This window comes from Typopeltis vanoorti, chromosome 2 (assembly GCF_054136105.1).
Source record: "Typopeltis vanoorti isolate ZY-2024b chromosome 2, IOZ_Tvanoo_1.0, whole genome shotgun sequence".
Classification (NCBI taxonomy): Eukaryota; Metazoa; Arthropoda; class Arachnida; order Uropygi; family Thelyphonidae; genus Typopeltis; species Typopeltis vanoorti.
Window position 1 is genome coordinate 159,202,733 of NC_143550.1, and position 14,651 is coordinate 159,217,383.

Genomic DNA, 14,651 nt, shown 5'->3' on the forward strand with positions numbered 1-14,651 from the left:
ATATATATATATATATATATATATATATATATTAAAATATAGATTTAATGACTTAAAAACTTATAAAGTTTTTTATGAGAATAATACAACTAGTTTCGGCTTATAACAGCGCTTTCATCAGGTATTTATTAAAGGAGGAGAATAGTAGTAAACATCGAAGCATCTAAAAAACTGAAAATAATGCAGGTAAAAATTGCAACACATAATTGAAACAAAAACATTGTATTTTTTAAGTTGTTCTAACTGGTGCACTATTGTTTATTGCGTGTGTGCGTGCAGGCTCTCGTGAACGCCAATATTGAATAACTGCAGTATGGCTATCTGGGATGTTATAACTCAAATTGCTGTTTAAGTGTTCAGGATTCAGGATGATTTCCCTGGATTCCACAATTTTTCTTTCGAACTCATCACCACAGCTAAAAATATTTTTTTGATTTATCCAAAAAAACGGAGTGACTTTGGAGATTATCATTAGGATTGTTTGAGAAAAGAACATGACTTGACAACGCAGTTGCAAGTGATCTTTTATAGGAGATGTCTCTCTTATGCTCCTCGATACGTTGTTCAATAGATTTGTTGGTTTGTCCAAAATAAGGGATATTGCAATCACACCATAATTTATATACACCTGGATATTTTAGGTTGTGATAAATAGGTTTTGGATGGCTGATAAGAGAAAGGATTTTTGGAAGCGTGGTGAAGAACGTCCTGATGTTGTATATTTTAAGGACCTTAGCCAATTTGTTAGAGACTGTGCTAATGTATGGAATGGAGATGCCACCTTTAAAATTATTATTAGTTTCTGTGGTGCATTGTCTAGGAGGATCCAGGAGAAATTTCTTAATCGTTTTTTCGGAGTATCCATTTTGTTTAAAGATAAGAGATAGGTGATTTATTTCTTTTTGGAGTTCATCTGGTTCATTCAAAAGACAGCGTGCTCTGTGTCCTAAGATAGATATAGTTCTAAGTTTCTGTGGTGGGAAATGATGAAAATGACTATGCAGATATCTATTGGTATGAGTAGGTTTCCTGTATATAGAGATTTTTAATCTTTCAGAGCATCGTGTAATCATTACATCCAGGAAAAGTAAGGAGTTATTTTGTTCTAGATCAGCGGTAAATTTTATATTAGGATGTTGGTTGTTAAGATGATGAAGAAAATCTATGAGAGATGTGCATCCGTGACTCCATATAATGAAACTATCATCAACATAATGTTTCCAAAGTTTTGGTTTAAATGAGAAGGAAGATATAGCCTTCATTTCAAAATCTTCTAGGAAAATGTTTGCTAGAACTGGGGACAATGGGTTGCCCATTGCCAGGCCTTGTTTTTGTTGGTAAATGGAGTCCCGATATCTAAAGTAACCAGAATGAATGCAATGTTTTAATAAAGCAAACATTTTTTTGGATAATTTTTCCTTTAGTAATGTAAGTACTTCATCTGTAGGAACATTAGTAAATAAAGAGACAATGTCAAAACTTGCTATAATGTCATTTTCATTAATGGAAATATCTCTGATATGAGAAACAAAGTCTGTGGTGTTTTTGATGAATGATGAGGATTTATTGGAGAAACATTTGAGGTACTTTGCTAGATATTTTGAAAGATTGTAAGTAGGTGAATCAATTCCTTCTACGATTGGGCGAAGAGGGGTGTTTTCCTTATGTATCTTAGGAACTCCATAGCTGCATGGTATAAGAGGATGTAGTGAGTGAAAAGAAAGGTGAACATTATAAGGAAGTTTGCTCGTAGTCTTTAACAAGTTGTTTGTACAGTTTTGTAATTCCCTTGTAGGATCTTCCTGAAGAATTGAATAAGTAATGTCTTCAAGTAATTGAAGCATTTTTCTGTGATAATCTTCAGAGTTGAGGACGACCGTGGAATTGCCTTTATCTGCAGGTAAAATAGCAACATTATTATTCTTTTTAAGTTTTTTTAGGGCTTGTCTCTCAGCAGAAGAAATATTATCTGTTGGAGGTTTAGCATTATTGATAATGATAATCGATTCAATACAGAGAAGTTTCGCTAAATGATTAGGAATAAGTGAACTTGCTTTTTCTATTTTTGTAAGAAGAGATTCTTTAGGGATAAATTTTGGTATATATATATATATATAAATGTATGCGCGCACACACACACACACTCTATAATTATGAATTTTGCTGTGTACTGTACTATGAAAACCATTTCAGTGTCACTAAAACTGAATAATGGGTTAATAATGTATATAAATTTAATTATGCAGTTTCAAATAAATAAATAAATACCTGAAGAAACCTGAAGTCTTCATTTTCATATGAAACCATCAAGGACTCTACAGTATGACTGGCATTAAAAGAGAGTGATCTACTTATATTTGCACCACTACATTCTATAGGTGTGAAGATAAAATTATATGGTTCATCTTTTGTAATATATTTGACTTCTTTTAACTGAAAGAGAAAATGCATTTTAACTATAGCAAATTAACTGTGGCAAAACATCTTTATGGAGAAGATATTATAAATATCTTATTTTTATATCTTATTATATTATAATTAAATATCTTATTATATTATAATTTATTTCCAAAATAATAGCATTAATGAAATTAGGAAGGATTTGACAAGAGACAGAGGTATTTGCTGATGATCCAAAAAACACTGAAATGAATACTGACATGTAAGAATAAAGAAGTCATTTTGCTTCTTTATGAGGCTTTGATATGACCTCATTTGGACTATTGTGTGCAGTGGTCTCTTAGTTTCTGAGCTGTTGCAGATATAGTGGAAACAATACAAAACAGAATGCTAAAGATGATGTCAGATCTACGAAATGTGGTTATGAGGAGAGACAGAAAATTTGTGGACTGTAGACACTAGCCAACAAAAGAAAGCGGGGTGATGTGATAGAAACCTACATACTTCTGAAAGATGCATAAAAGATGATAATAGATGAATTTTTTTCATTTTATGGAGGGTGGGGAGAAAACAAGAGGAGAGCATCCAAAGAAGATGAGAGTGAATGCAGTCAAAAAAGAAGCAAGAGCTAAGTTTTTCTCTTATAAGCACTGTGCATGATTAGAAAGTTTTGCTTTTGGAGATTTTTATTTATTTCGTATGGGGATATTCCCCCTTTCCTGCTCCATCCCTTAGGACAAGTTGAGTCCTTCTAATGAGGGATTAAATATATTTTATAACTGTAGCTCCGTTTGTGTTCACAGCGTTGGTTTGCCTGTTCTGAGTGAAGAAAAACCAGAGTTTCCAGGTGGAAAAACCCTCAACCCTGAATGAGATCAGTTAACTCACCTTTAGTTGAAAGAGACCAGATAAAGGTTCACTGATGAGAATCGAACCCAAGTCTTTCCAACCAAAGCACTTCATCTGTACACTGAGCTATGGAGGCTCTTTTTGGAGATGGTAAGTGCAGAAGATGTGAATAAATTCACAAGAAGGTAGTTATTGAAATGATGATGATTTATGGTTTTAATGGCACAAGGACAGCAAAGATCATACTGTGCCATATCAAAGGTTATGGCAGTACACAAAATAAGACAATCACAAACATCTATGCCTGCAGCAGGATTTGAACCTGTGACCTGTAGGTTGGAGAACAGTTATGCTAACCACTCAGCCATCAGGCCAGCAAAGATATAACAAGCAGATTATGAAGTAGAGTGATGTCAGGAAATATCAGATTGGGGAGCTGGACAATGAGACCAATTTGTGCTTGTGGTCCTACAGAAGGTTCTACTAAGGAAGAAGAGTAGGAATATTTTTGAGGAACTTGAAAAGTCAGCTGACACAACAAAAAGAAAAAAATTGGTCCTTGCTGTAGAAAATTTTGAGAAAAGAGCAAAGCTAACAATAATGATATGTGCCTCCTAGATTTCTGCTCAGGACATGGATTAGAAATTATTAACACCATGTTTCAACATAAAGATGTGCACAAATTCATATATGGAGAGAAGACGCAAAAAATATGAAAAGTCTCATTGACTATGTCACTGTGGATAGTGATATCTTCACATTATTATTACTATTTTTATTATTATTACATGACGCCTCCAAGGAGTCCAAAGACTCATCGAGGGAAGGCACCTGATCTACAACTCTCCATCTCCACCACTCAATACATATCAATACTTGAAGTAGAAAAAAATCATCAAAAACCTGAAATGTGGAAAGGCAGCTGCAGTCATGATATTCGACAAAAAATGCTCAAATATAAGGGGCATAAAAGTTTGCAGTGACTACTATAAGTCAGAATCAATCACGCCTGATCAGAGGATCAAATTCCAAATAATTTGGGTAGAGCTCTCATACAGAGGAATTTCTATTTAGAGTGTTTCTCGTAAGATTTATTCAAGTATACTTAAGATAAAGCTAAAAAACTGCGGAGGGAAAGCTTGAAGAAGAACAAGCCGTGTTCGGCACAAACAGAGGTTGTCAGGATCAGATTTAAACTTTAAGACATAATAATGTGAAGAAGTAGATCAGAAATCATGGGAATATAACATGGATCTGTATTTAAGTTTTGTAAATGTGGAAAAGGCATATGAAAAGGTGCAAAGAAAAATTTGTTCAAAATACTATAGTTATATGGTGTAAATGAGACATACATATTCTACAATGAAACCTGTGGAAAATTCATGACTAAACAAACACACATAGTAATCACAATAATACGTTTTAATAAGTAAATATTTCATCCTAAACAGTTTTTTTTTTACTTCATAAATCTGACAAATTAACAAAGAATAACTTGTGCTCCAATAAATATAATGTGTTTGAGAAGAATGAAAGCTTCTTTAATTTTACAGCAAGTTGGAATTACTTGAGCTCTCCTGCAATGTTTTATAAAAGCTATTTTGTTAGTGTATTTAATCCACTTCTTTTTTATAAAGCATATTTTTTTTTTATAAATACTCTCTCAACTGAATGAAGCACAGAGATGTAAGAAGACAATATAATGATAACATTCAATAACAGTAAAACACTTATGTATGAAAAAAAATTAGCATAATAATCAACAATCAAGAAAGTAAAATAATCAATAAAATTAATAACTTCATCCAAATCCGCCTCTTGAAAAATTTTCTAAAATATCCATTCCATATGCAAAGGGAATATTGGAGAGAACTGGAAGACTTCTTCACCAAATTGATCAACAAGTATCTTTCCGTCTAGTTCGAAAATTTAATTCCGTTTTAATTTTCAAAATTTCTAAAAGTTGGAGGTTATATTGATTAGAAAAAAATGACAGAAGACTGTTACAGAGGACACAGATAAATGGAATGAAAGAAGAGGATGAGAAGTAGGGTTTGGTGAGATTGAGAGGTGAATGGTATAATGATGTTGACTAGCAGCTCAAGTCTGAACACGAATAGAGGGAAGTGGGGGATTGGCACTGGCCAGTGGAGCAGCATCCATATAAATACCTACAGAAGAGATACAATGTAGAGACGGAACAACTATGGGAAAGTGACTGAAGGGAGTTTGGGGGGGGGGGATTATCTGTTAAGCAAATAATTCTCTTTTGGATAGAATCAAGCATTCTGAGAGAGGTTTTTAGTGTGCTGTCCCAGGTGTGAGAACAATATTCAAAGGTTGAGCAGATTTGGGATTTCTACAGTGTTAGGAGTTGTGCAGAATGGAAGTAATGTGTTTAGAATGTAAAAGAATACCAAGTTGTTTTTTGGAGGCAGAAGAGGCTATGGACATGACGTGTTTATGCCAGCATAGGCTAGATGTGAAAGTCAGTCCCAGAAGAGAGACCTGATCTTGGTTAGTGAGTAGAGTGTTTACATAAATGACAAAGATTGAGGTATATTTTTCCTGAGAAATAAGGCAGGATTGTGTTCTGGTAATATTCGATTTAACAAAATTCTCATCAACTTCATATCTTCACTAGCATATACATTCATTTATGCTAGTGCAATTACAGAAAGTACACAATTTAATAGAAACATTTAATATTCAGACAGTAATACTAAATATCTGTTGCTGCTTATCAAACAGTTACATTTAATGATTAATTTCTCTCCTCATTCATTCATTCCATTTCCAGTCACAAAATCTCAGTGTACTGCTAAACCATATAAATGGCACTTACTCAGAAATGGGTAAGTGCCAATTTCACACTGCACAAATGGTTGTACAGTATAAAAAATTATAAACCAATCTTAAGTGATATTGAATATTAATAATATATACAGTATTAAAAAGTGTACAATTCATATGGTGGAAATTATCTAATACATCTAAATATTATTACTCACATCTGTCGTTTGCAGTGTAGCATTTAAATGAATACTTTCCACATTGAAAGCACAAGGTCCAACATTTATTAGGAACACTTCACTCTGAGTTGGTGGTGGAAGCACTGGAAGCGTTTTCTATTCAAATAAATATATCATCATTATCATTTTCTGGTATATACACCTTCAAGGAACATACTAGATATAACAGTAACACAAAATTTCATTACATTCAAATAAATAAATTAGAAAAAATTATGGATTTCAAAACAGCAAAGAAGAAGGAATGAGGAAAGTCTACTGAAATCTATCCCAGAATTACTTAAATTATCATAATCCAGTTAATAAAACTCAAGCAAATTCAGCAAAACAATGCAGACAAACAAACTTAACTAAAATTATATGGTATATACATATATTTTAGTTAACTTATAAGATAATTAATTAGTGTCATAAATTAATTTCTCTGACACTGAAGATGCTTTCTCAAAATATAAAAGGCTGCAAACAATAAACACACTGATTCCTAAAGAATATGTTTTAATTACACAAAATAAAGAGAAACGAGTAAAATCTGGAAGGAAGGAATTAGTAAACTAGAAGTTTGTTTTTATTTTTTTACAAGCATGTTTTGACAAATGGAGAACCATAGCTAAGTGCATATAATTTATATATAAACTAAAGTTAGTAGTAACCCATGTATATCACTCAATGGTAGTCAAGGTGCCCTCATTCTTTTTGATATCTTCAGGACTGAGGTAAGTTAGTACAACATCAATGTTGTACTACCTTACCTCAGTCCTGAAGATATTTTCGGATGCAAACTTTGTTTGCTCACACTTGGATAAAGGATTAAACTAAATTTATTATGGTTTCCCTCATTCTTTTTGACTCTACTCCTTTCTCTCTTTCAGACAGCCATCCTCTTATAAAGCCGCCAGCTTACTGTTCATTCCCAATTATCCTCAATATCATAAGACTTTTTTAATAATAAATAATGCTTTTATTAAGAGCTGGATATTAAAAGGACATTAAATGACAATTATACCTAACTCTCAATTTACACAGTAATCAAATTGCATGAGTTATTTTTTGCACATGGGTGCAAAAATGCTAAAAGTTTTTGTTTTACATGGTATGATTTCAGTTTAACACTGTTCAAAAAAAAAAAAAAAAAAAAAAGTGCATTGTGTTAGAAAATCATGCAGGTGCCCTATATCCATTTTTATGGGTTTTGTATCCACTGGTAGTGAACAGCTGTTGTATATTACATCAGTTGTTATTTACCTCTTATGGTACAGTGAGGTATCAGCCTGCTGACATTCATAGGTAATTTTTAGATGTAATAATTAAGCTGTAAAATACTATTTTGTTCTATACAATGTGAATTTAAATTATCTATTATTATAAGCATATAACTGATCCACTAGTTAATGTACGAGGATGGTTCCATAAGTTTCCAGCTTTACTAACTTTTAGAGGTGATAGAAAGAAAATAACTGTCACTTTTTAACATAATCTCCCTTTACTTCAATACACTTTTCACATCTTTGAATTAACATTTCTATACCCTTGAAAAAACAGTCTGTACTTTTTCTGCAAAATGGGGCCTAAAACTGCATCTTCATCTCACTGTCATCTGCAAATTTTCTTCCTCAAAGGTCTTTCTTCAGTTTCGAGAAGAGGTAATAGTCACTGGATGCTAGATCTGGGCTGTAGGATGGGTGTTCAATCTCCTGAAAGTGATAGTCCTTCACTGCAGTCCTTGCAACAATAGCCGTATGGACTGGAGCATTGTTGTGAAGTAGGTGAACACCATGACTCAGAATTCCTCTCTTCTACTTTATGGCATCACGCAGTTTTGTGCAGGAGTGAAGCCAGCCTGGTTGGCCGAATGGTTAGTGTATCTGCTCTCTAGCCAAAAGGCTGTGGGTTCGATTCCTGCCATGGGCATGTTTGTGATTGTCTGTGGAAAAACTAATAGTGGTGGTCGGCGGTGCAGACAGAGCTGTAGAGCAGGTGCCCTCCCTCGATGAATCTTTGGACTCCCTGGAGGTGTCAAATAATAATAATATTCTACATTCACAGTGGTATTCCTTTCCTTGAAGTCAATCAAGAGAATTCCCTGGCAATACACAAAGATTGTTGCCATGATCTTCTTAGTGGACTGAGTGACCTTGGCTATTCTTAGCAGTACTTCATCTGGTTTGCACCACTCCATGGATTTCCTTTTGGAAAGAGGATCATAATAAAGGACCATGGCTTCATCCCCAGTGAAATGGATTCCAGCACTTCTCTCTGATTCCAATGGCAAAGCTCTAATTGCAGGAACAGGTCACAGGATGTTCCTTCTGAATTGAAGAGAAAAGTCAGGGCACCCACCTTGCACTGACCTTCATCATGTGAAGTGTCTCGTGAATGATGTGAAAGATGGCTGTTACAGAAAGCCCCAACCTTGCTGAGATTTCTTTGAGCTTCAGCCTTCTGTCATTGAGCAGTTCCTCCTCAACAAGAGACAATTTCCTCAGTCATCACTTCCACAGGCCAGCCATCACAAGGATCATCTTCGATGCTCTCTTGGGGGAAACTGTTTACTCAATTCCTTCACTGTGGAATATGAAGGAGAAGCTTCCTCCGTAAACACCATACAATTACTGTATGATGGCATTTGAAGAAAGCCCTTCTTTGGAGAAAAACTTTATCACAGTGTGGTACTCAATTTTTAATATTACAGCCACTTAGCATGCCACATCTTAGTCAAATGAGTGCCTCCAACCGAATGATGCAGGTAGAGTTCTTGTGAATAATGTGAAGAATGAAACTACTATGCTTTTTTGAAATGATAAATTTCAATTATGAGAAAATAATAATAAAAAGTACATACACAACTTACAATAATAGATAATAAAAACAAAAATACTAGAAAATTTTAAAAACATACTCACTTCTAAATGAAGCTGTACAAAACCAGCAATAACAAAGGAACCAGCAGCAAGTAGCCCACCTGCAGTAATCCTCTGAAGAGGTCTATAAAAATGTTTCATAATAAATAATTTTTAGTATAATTATTATTAATAATTTATTATGAAGTAAAACAGATGCAATATGACTTTGTTATTTGCAACTATGAAAAAGTATTCTTGGTCATAAAATATCCTAAACTGGATGTTTAGGACGTTTTTTGGTTTTGTTCTTAGAACTAAGAATTTTTACTAGACTTTGACTGTAGTAAGACTTTGTTTCATATGAAAATAGAATTCAATTAAGTTATAAGGGGGTGCTTAAGGGTCAAAGCTGTATAACTGAGAGGAGACCTCCACATAGCCTTTAAAGGAATGCGGAGAACCGACCAGGGCTTCTGACCTAATGTCCAAGCCTCACCTTCTCGTGGTGCACCCTGTTGGGTATCTACTTTGATACTGAACGAACGAGGATGGGCTGGCAATTTGGGATTTAGCCGACCAAATTGTATTCTTATTGGTTAAACCAAAATAAAAAATGATGGTACAACATGACAAAATTTCATGCCGGCTGGGGCGTCGCCCGGTTAAACAAGGCCCCCGTTGTTTTCGCCAGGGAACCAGGGCGAACAGCGAAAAGTCAGCTACTGGAACAAATCTGAAAACAAACCCCAACTCAACATCACCAGAGTTAAAGATCGGTACTATCAACGTAAGAAGCCTGAATGGCAAAGAAATGGAGCTAGCTGAGGAATTAGATAAGTACCAGATCGACATAATAGGGGTGACTGAAACAAAAAAGACCAAAACTGGTGAGATCTTTCTGAGCAATAAATACAAAATGTTATATTCAGGCAATAACAATCAAGGAAAAGGAGTAGCCATAGTATTCAACACAAAATACGAGGCTAACCTTCTTGAATGGCAGTCAGTCTCAAGTAGAGTAATGTGGGCAAATATGAGAATGGGGAACTGGACAATGAGACTTATTTGTGCCTATGGTCCCACAGAAGGTTCTACTAAGGTAGAAGTGGAGGAATTTTTTGAGGCTTTAGAAAAAGCAACTGACACAATGAAAAAGGAAAAGTTGGTCCTTGTTGGGGATCTAAATAGTAGAGTAGGAAATGATTGTAAGACATACAAAAATATTTTGGGAAAATTTGGAGAAAAGAGCAAAGCTAATAATAATGGCAAATATCTGTTGGATTTCTGCTCAGGACATGGACTGGTTATTACTAACACCATGTTCCAACATAAAAATGTGCACAAATTCACATGGAGAGAAGAGGCTAGGAATAAGAAAAGTCTCATTGACTATGTTATTGTTGATAGTGATGTTTTCTCCCTGGTGCAGGACACCAGAGTGTACAGAGGATTTGAAATTGGAAGTGATCACTATTTAGTCTTGAGCAGGATAAAATTGAATTTCATATTGAAAAGAATAACATGTAAGAAAGTTTTAAAGCGAATAAAAGTTGAGCAGCTCTCAGATGTAAACTGTAGACTAAAATACAGAAATATTATTGAAAAGAAAATGAAAGAGTTTGAGAACAGGAATCAAACCTTGGAGATTCAGTGGCAAACTCTGAAGGAAACATTGATTGATTCTGCCAGAGAGGCATGTGGTGAGGTTGTGTGCAAAGATAAAAAAATCAGAACTCCCTGGTGGACACAGGAAGTTAAAGAGGCAGTGAAGGAAAAGAAGAAAGCATATCAAAAGTTCCTGGCAAATAAGTCAGCTTTTACTCTTACAGAATACAGAGACAAATGTAAGAAAGCTAAACAGTGTGTAAAACTAGCTAAACAAAAGTCATGGGAGGACTTTGGCAAGAATATAGAAAATAAATATCAAGAAGGTGGCAAAATATTCTGGAGGTTGTTGAAGAAGCTTAGGAATGGAGGAAAGAGTGCTGTAAAAGGAATTAGAGATGATAAAGGTGAAATGAAAACAGGAGAAAAAGATATCCTTGAAGTATGGAGTAATTACTTTGAAAAACTGCTAAATGAAACAAGCAGTGATGACAGCACAGTGATAAAAAACACTGACCAGGCATGCAGTCAGGAATACATATCCATACTTGAAGTAGAAAAAGCCATCAAAGGCTTGAAATGTGGAAAGGCAGCAGGAGTAGATGATATTCGACCAGAAATGCTGAAGTATGGTGGTATAAGAGTCTTACAGTGGCTGCACTGCATAGTTCAGAAAGCCTGGACAGAGGGACGAATTCCCGATGATTGGAGTAGAGCTCTCATTGTACCCATATATAAAAAGGGAAATAAAACTGAATGTGAGAATTACAGAGGTATTTCCCTACTGAGTGTTCCTGGCAAGATCTATGCAAGTATACTTGAGAAACGGTTGAGAAGAATTGTGGAAGAAAAGCTTGGTGAAGAACAAGCTGGATTCAGGCCAAATAGAGGCTGTCAGGATCAGATCTTCACTTTACGACAAATAGTCGAGAAAGCATGGGAATATAACAAAGATCTGTATTTAAGTTTTGTCGATTTGGAAAAGGCATATGACAAGGTGCCAAGAGAGAAGCTATTCAATACGCTGCAGTTATATGGTGTCAATGGGGCATTATATCAAGCAATACTTAGTCTTTATTTGAGTTGTGAGTCAGCAGTTAGAATTGATGGAAGTACAGGAAGATGGTTTAATGTTAAATCTGGTGTGAGACAAGGATGTACATTATCCCCTCTGTTATTCATTATCTATATGGATCACATTATGAAGGAATGTGGTATTAAACCTGATATCAAAATTGGAGATGTTAATGTCAGCTCTTTGCTTTATGCGGATGATGTTATACTTCTAAATAAATCCGCTACAAGTCTGCAAGATTCTCTGACTAAATTGAATAGCTGTTGTAATAGATATGGTATGAAGGTCAGCAATAAAAAGACAAAGACAATGAAAATAGGCAGAATCATTGAAAATGTCAACTGTGTTGTGAATGGAGAACCTGTGGAACAAGTAAAACATTTCAACTACTTAGGCACAATTTTTACTGAAGATGGTAAACTAAATATAGAAATAGACAACAGAATCAGCAAAGCTGGTATCGTGGGAAGTCAATTGAATAAATTCATATGGAATAAGAAAGAAATTAGTCGGAACACTAAATTAGCTGTATACAAGACTGTGTTCAAACCAATTTTAACTTATGGATCTGAGAGCTGGGTCAGAAGTAAAACACTTGACCAAAGACTAGAGACCGCAGATATGAGAGTCCTGAGAAAGATTAGAGGCGTGAACAGATGGCATCAATGGCAATATCATATTAAAAATGAGGATATTAGGAAAGAACTTGACATTGTCAGCATCCAGGAATGCGTTAGCAGAGCTAATCTCAGATGGTATGGTCACTTAAATAGAATGGGAGAGGAAAGATTAGCAAAACAAGTGTTCTCTGCCAGGTTGGCAGGAAAACGACCCAGAGGAAGACCAAGATGTAGGTGGATTGATACGGTACAAAGTGCGTTAGACGATAGAAATATAAGATCTGATAATGTTGGAGTCTTGACAAGTAACAGACTGATTTGGAGGAAAATTGTAGATAGGAAGTTAGTAATGATGTAATTTTTTCATGTAGTACTGTCATATCCTGTACACCCCTTGAGGGTACATGGCAGGAATTTGATGATGATGATGATGATGATGATGATGATTAAGTTATAAGTAGAAAACACAAAGATTGTATATACAGTCAGTGCTCAACTTATGAGCACTCATATTATGACCATCCCTTTAACATGTTCACTGAATATCACCTCACTCCAGCAACCCATAGGTAAGGATATTATCAGTGCCTTCAAGATATTATTTAAGAAATGCTCTTGCCATGCTAATACTGCTACTGAGGATGAGGAAATCCTCAGAGACTTTTAGAAGGAATATAATGTTTTGTGTTGTACAAAGAATGTAGGGACAGGTTGGAGTGAGGTGACGGCAGAGTGTATCCATTGTGTTTAGAAAAATTTTCTGAAAATATGTGTTGATACATTCATAGGATTCAACAATGACAAATCATACTAGAAGTTTGTGTGACAAGATACTGCTTCTAGCTAAAGAGCTGGAAATTGACAATGAAGATGTAGAGGAGTTGGTAGAAGAGCTCACAAAGTAAGACCTTACAAAGCTAGAAGAATAAAAAGAAGGAGAAGAGAGAAAAAAGGAGGGCACAGAGAAGAAGAAGATGATCCCCCCCCCCCCCCCCTGAAAAAAAAAGTTAACAGTGAGAAAATTGGCGGAGGGCATTTGTTTCTATTAATAATTTGATTGCTTGAGGAAGTGAACCTTAACATGGAGAGATTTAGTAAAGTAGGCAGAATGATACAAGCTGCAATTGCTTGCTACAACAGAGAAATTTAAGCAGAAAAGAAAAAGCAAGCTATGCTGTAATGAACAAATTTTTTAAAAACTCACTCCTGCTGTCACCTAAGCCTACAAAGATGAGTCTAAACTTTCCATAAGTTCAATTTCGTGAACCATCCTCAGAACCCTTTGTTGAATCCCTGAATTTGAAGACCTGATGATCTAGCCTTAATTGCCTCCTCCGATGAATTGTCCTATTAATAAAGCAGCAGCTTTGAGGCATTACTATTAATGTATGTATTTCCAGCTAACTGTAAGCACATAGAAGCTACACTTGTTTCATTACAGCACAGTACTGTATACAGTTATTTTAGGTTATAATTTGTAGATTGTATTTTTTCGCTATAAACAAACAATAAAATTAGTTCAAAATATAACAAAACAAACCTACATTTTACCATTCAGGCATGTTAAACTTAACATATCATTAAGATTCACATAGTGATTTCCAACTTATAACTGTATTTTTGGAACAGAATATTATCATAAGTTGAGGATTGACTGTATTTTCTTTTTCATTCACTGAGTAAGCAAACTAGAGAGCAATGGCGGCCTATACATAAGCACTGCGACATTGCAGCACCACCAAGGAAAAAAATGAAAAAATTAAATTTTGTTTGTGTTTATTTAAATAATAACAATGCTTATAACATTATATAAATGCAATACAACATGTTAAAGGTTACAGCTTATGTTTCGACACTGATTGAATAGTTAATAATTGGAATTGTTCAATTAACGTTTTAGATTACGAAACTAATACACTGCGATCTAACGCAGTGTCGATATTATCACGTTCGACCAATTGCAGCCAGACTCGCTGATATTTGTTTGCACTTCTTGTTGTACGTAACTAGTGTATCGTATTTCTGTGAGATACTAAGGGGTGAACTATATTTTGCAAATCTTATTTTATTTTAAGTGGTAATTAGTTTACGGAATTAACAACGCATATAAAGTATATTAATTAAAGGTAACTTTAATAAATAACTTCTATATTTCAGCAGCGTCACGTTACCATCTTCAGGAACATAAAGATATGGTATGTGCACGCAGGCACTAACAAAAGCAAAT

At 34.8% G+C, this 14,651-nt stretch overlaps 1 protein-coding gene across 4 annotated transcripts in view; it reads right to left on the reverse strand.

The window, feature by feature from the left end:
- Positions 1-14,651, reverse strand: part of LOC150109570 (solute carrier family 15 member 1) — a 440,305-nt gene that overhangs the window by 79,081 nt on the left and 346,573 nt on the right. For all 4 annotated transcript variants that reach the window (XM_090409050.1, XM_090409043.1, XM_090409063.1 and 1 more), the window contains 3 exons: positions 9,185-9,266; positions 6,261-6,377; positions 2,269-2,433 (listed from right to left, as the gene is read on the reverse strand). In XM_090409050.1, coding sequence (XP_090265176.1) covers positions 2,269-2,433; positions 6,261-6,377; positions 9,185-9,266 — 364 coding nt within the window. The remainder of the gene's footprint in view (positions 1-2,268; positions 2,434-6,260; positions 6,378-9,184; positions 9,267-14,651) is intronic.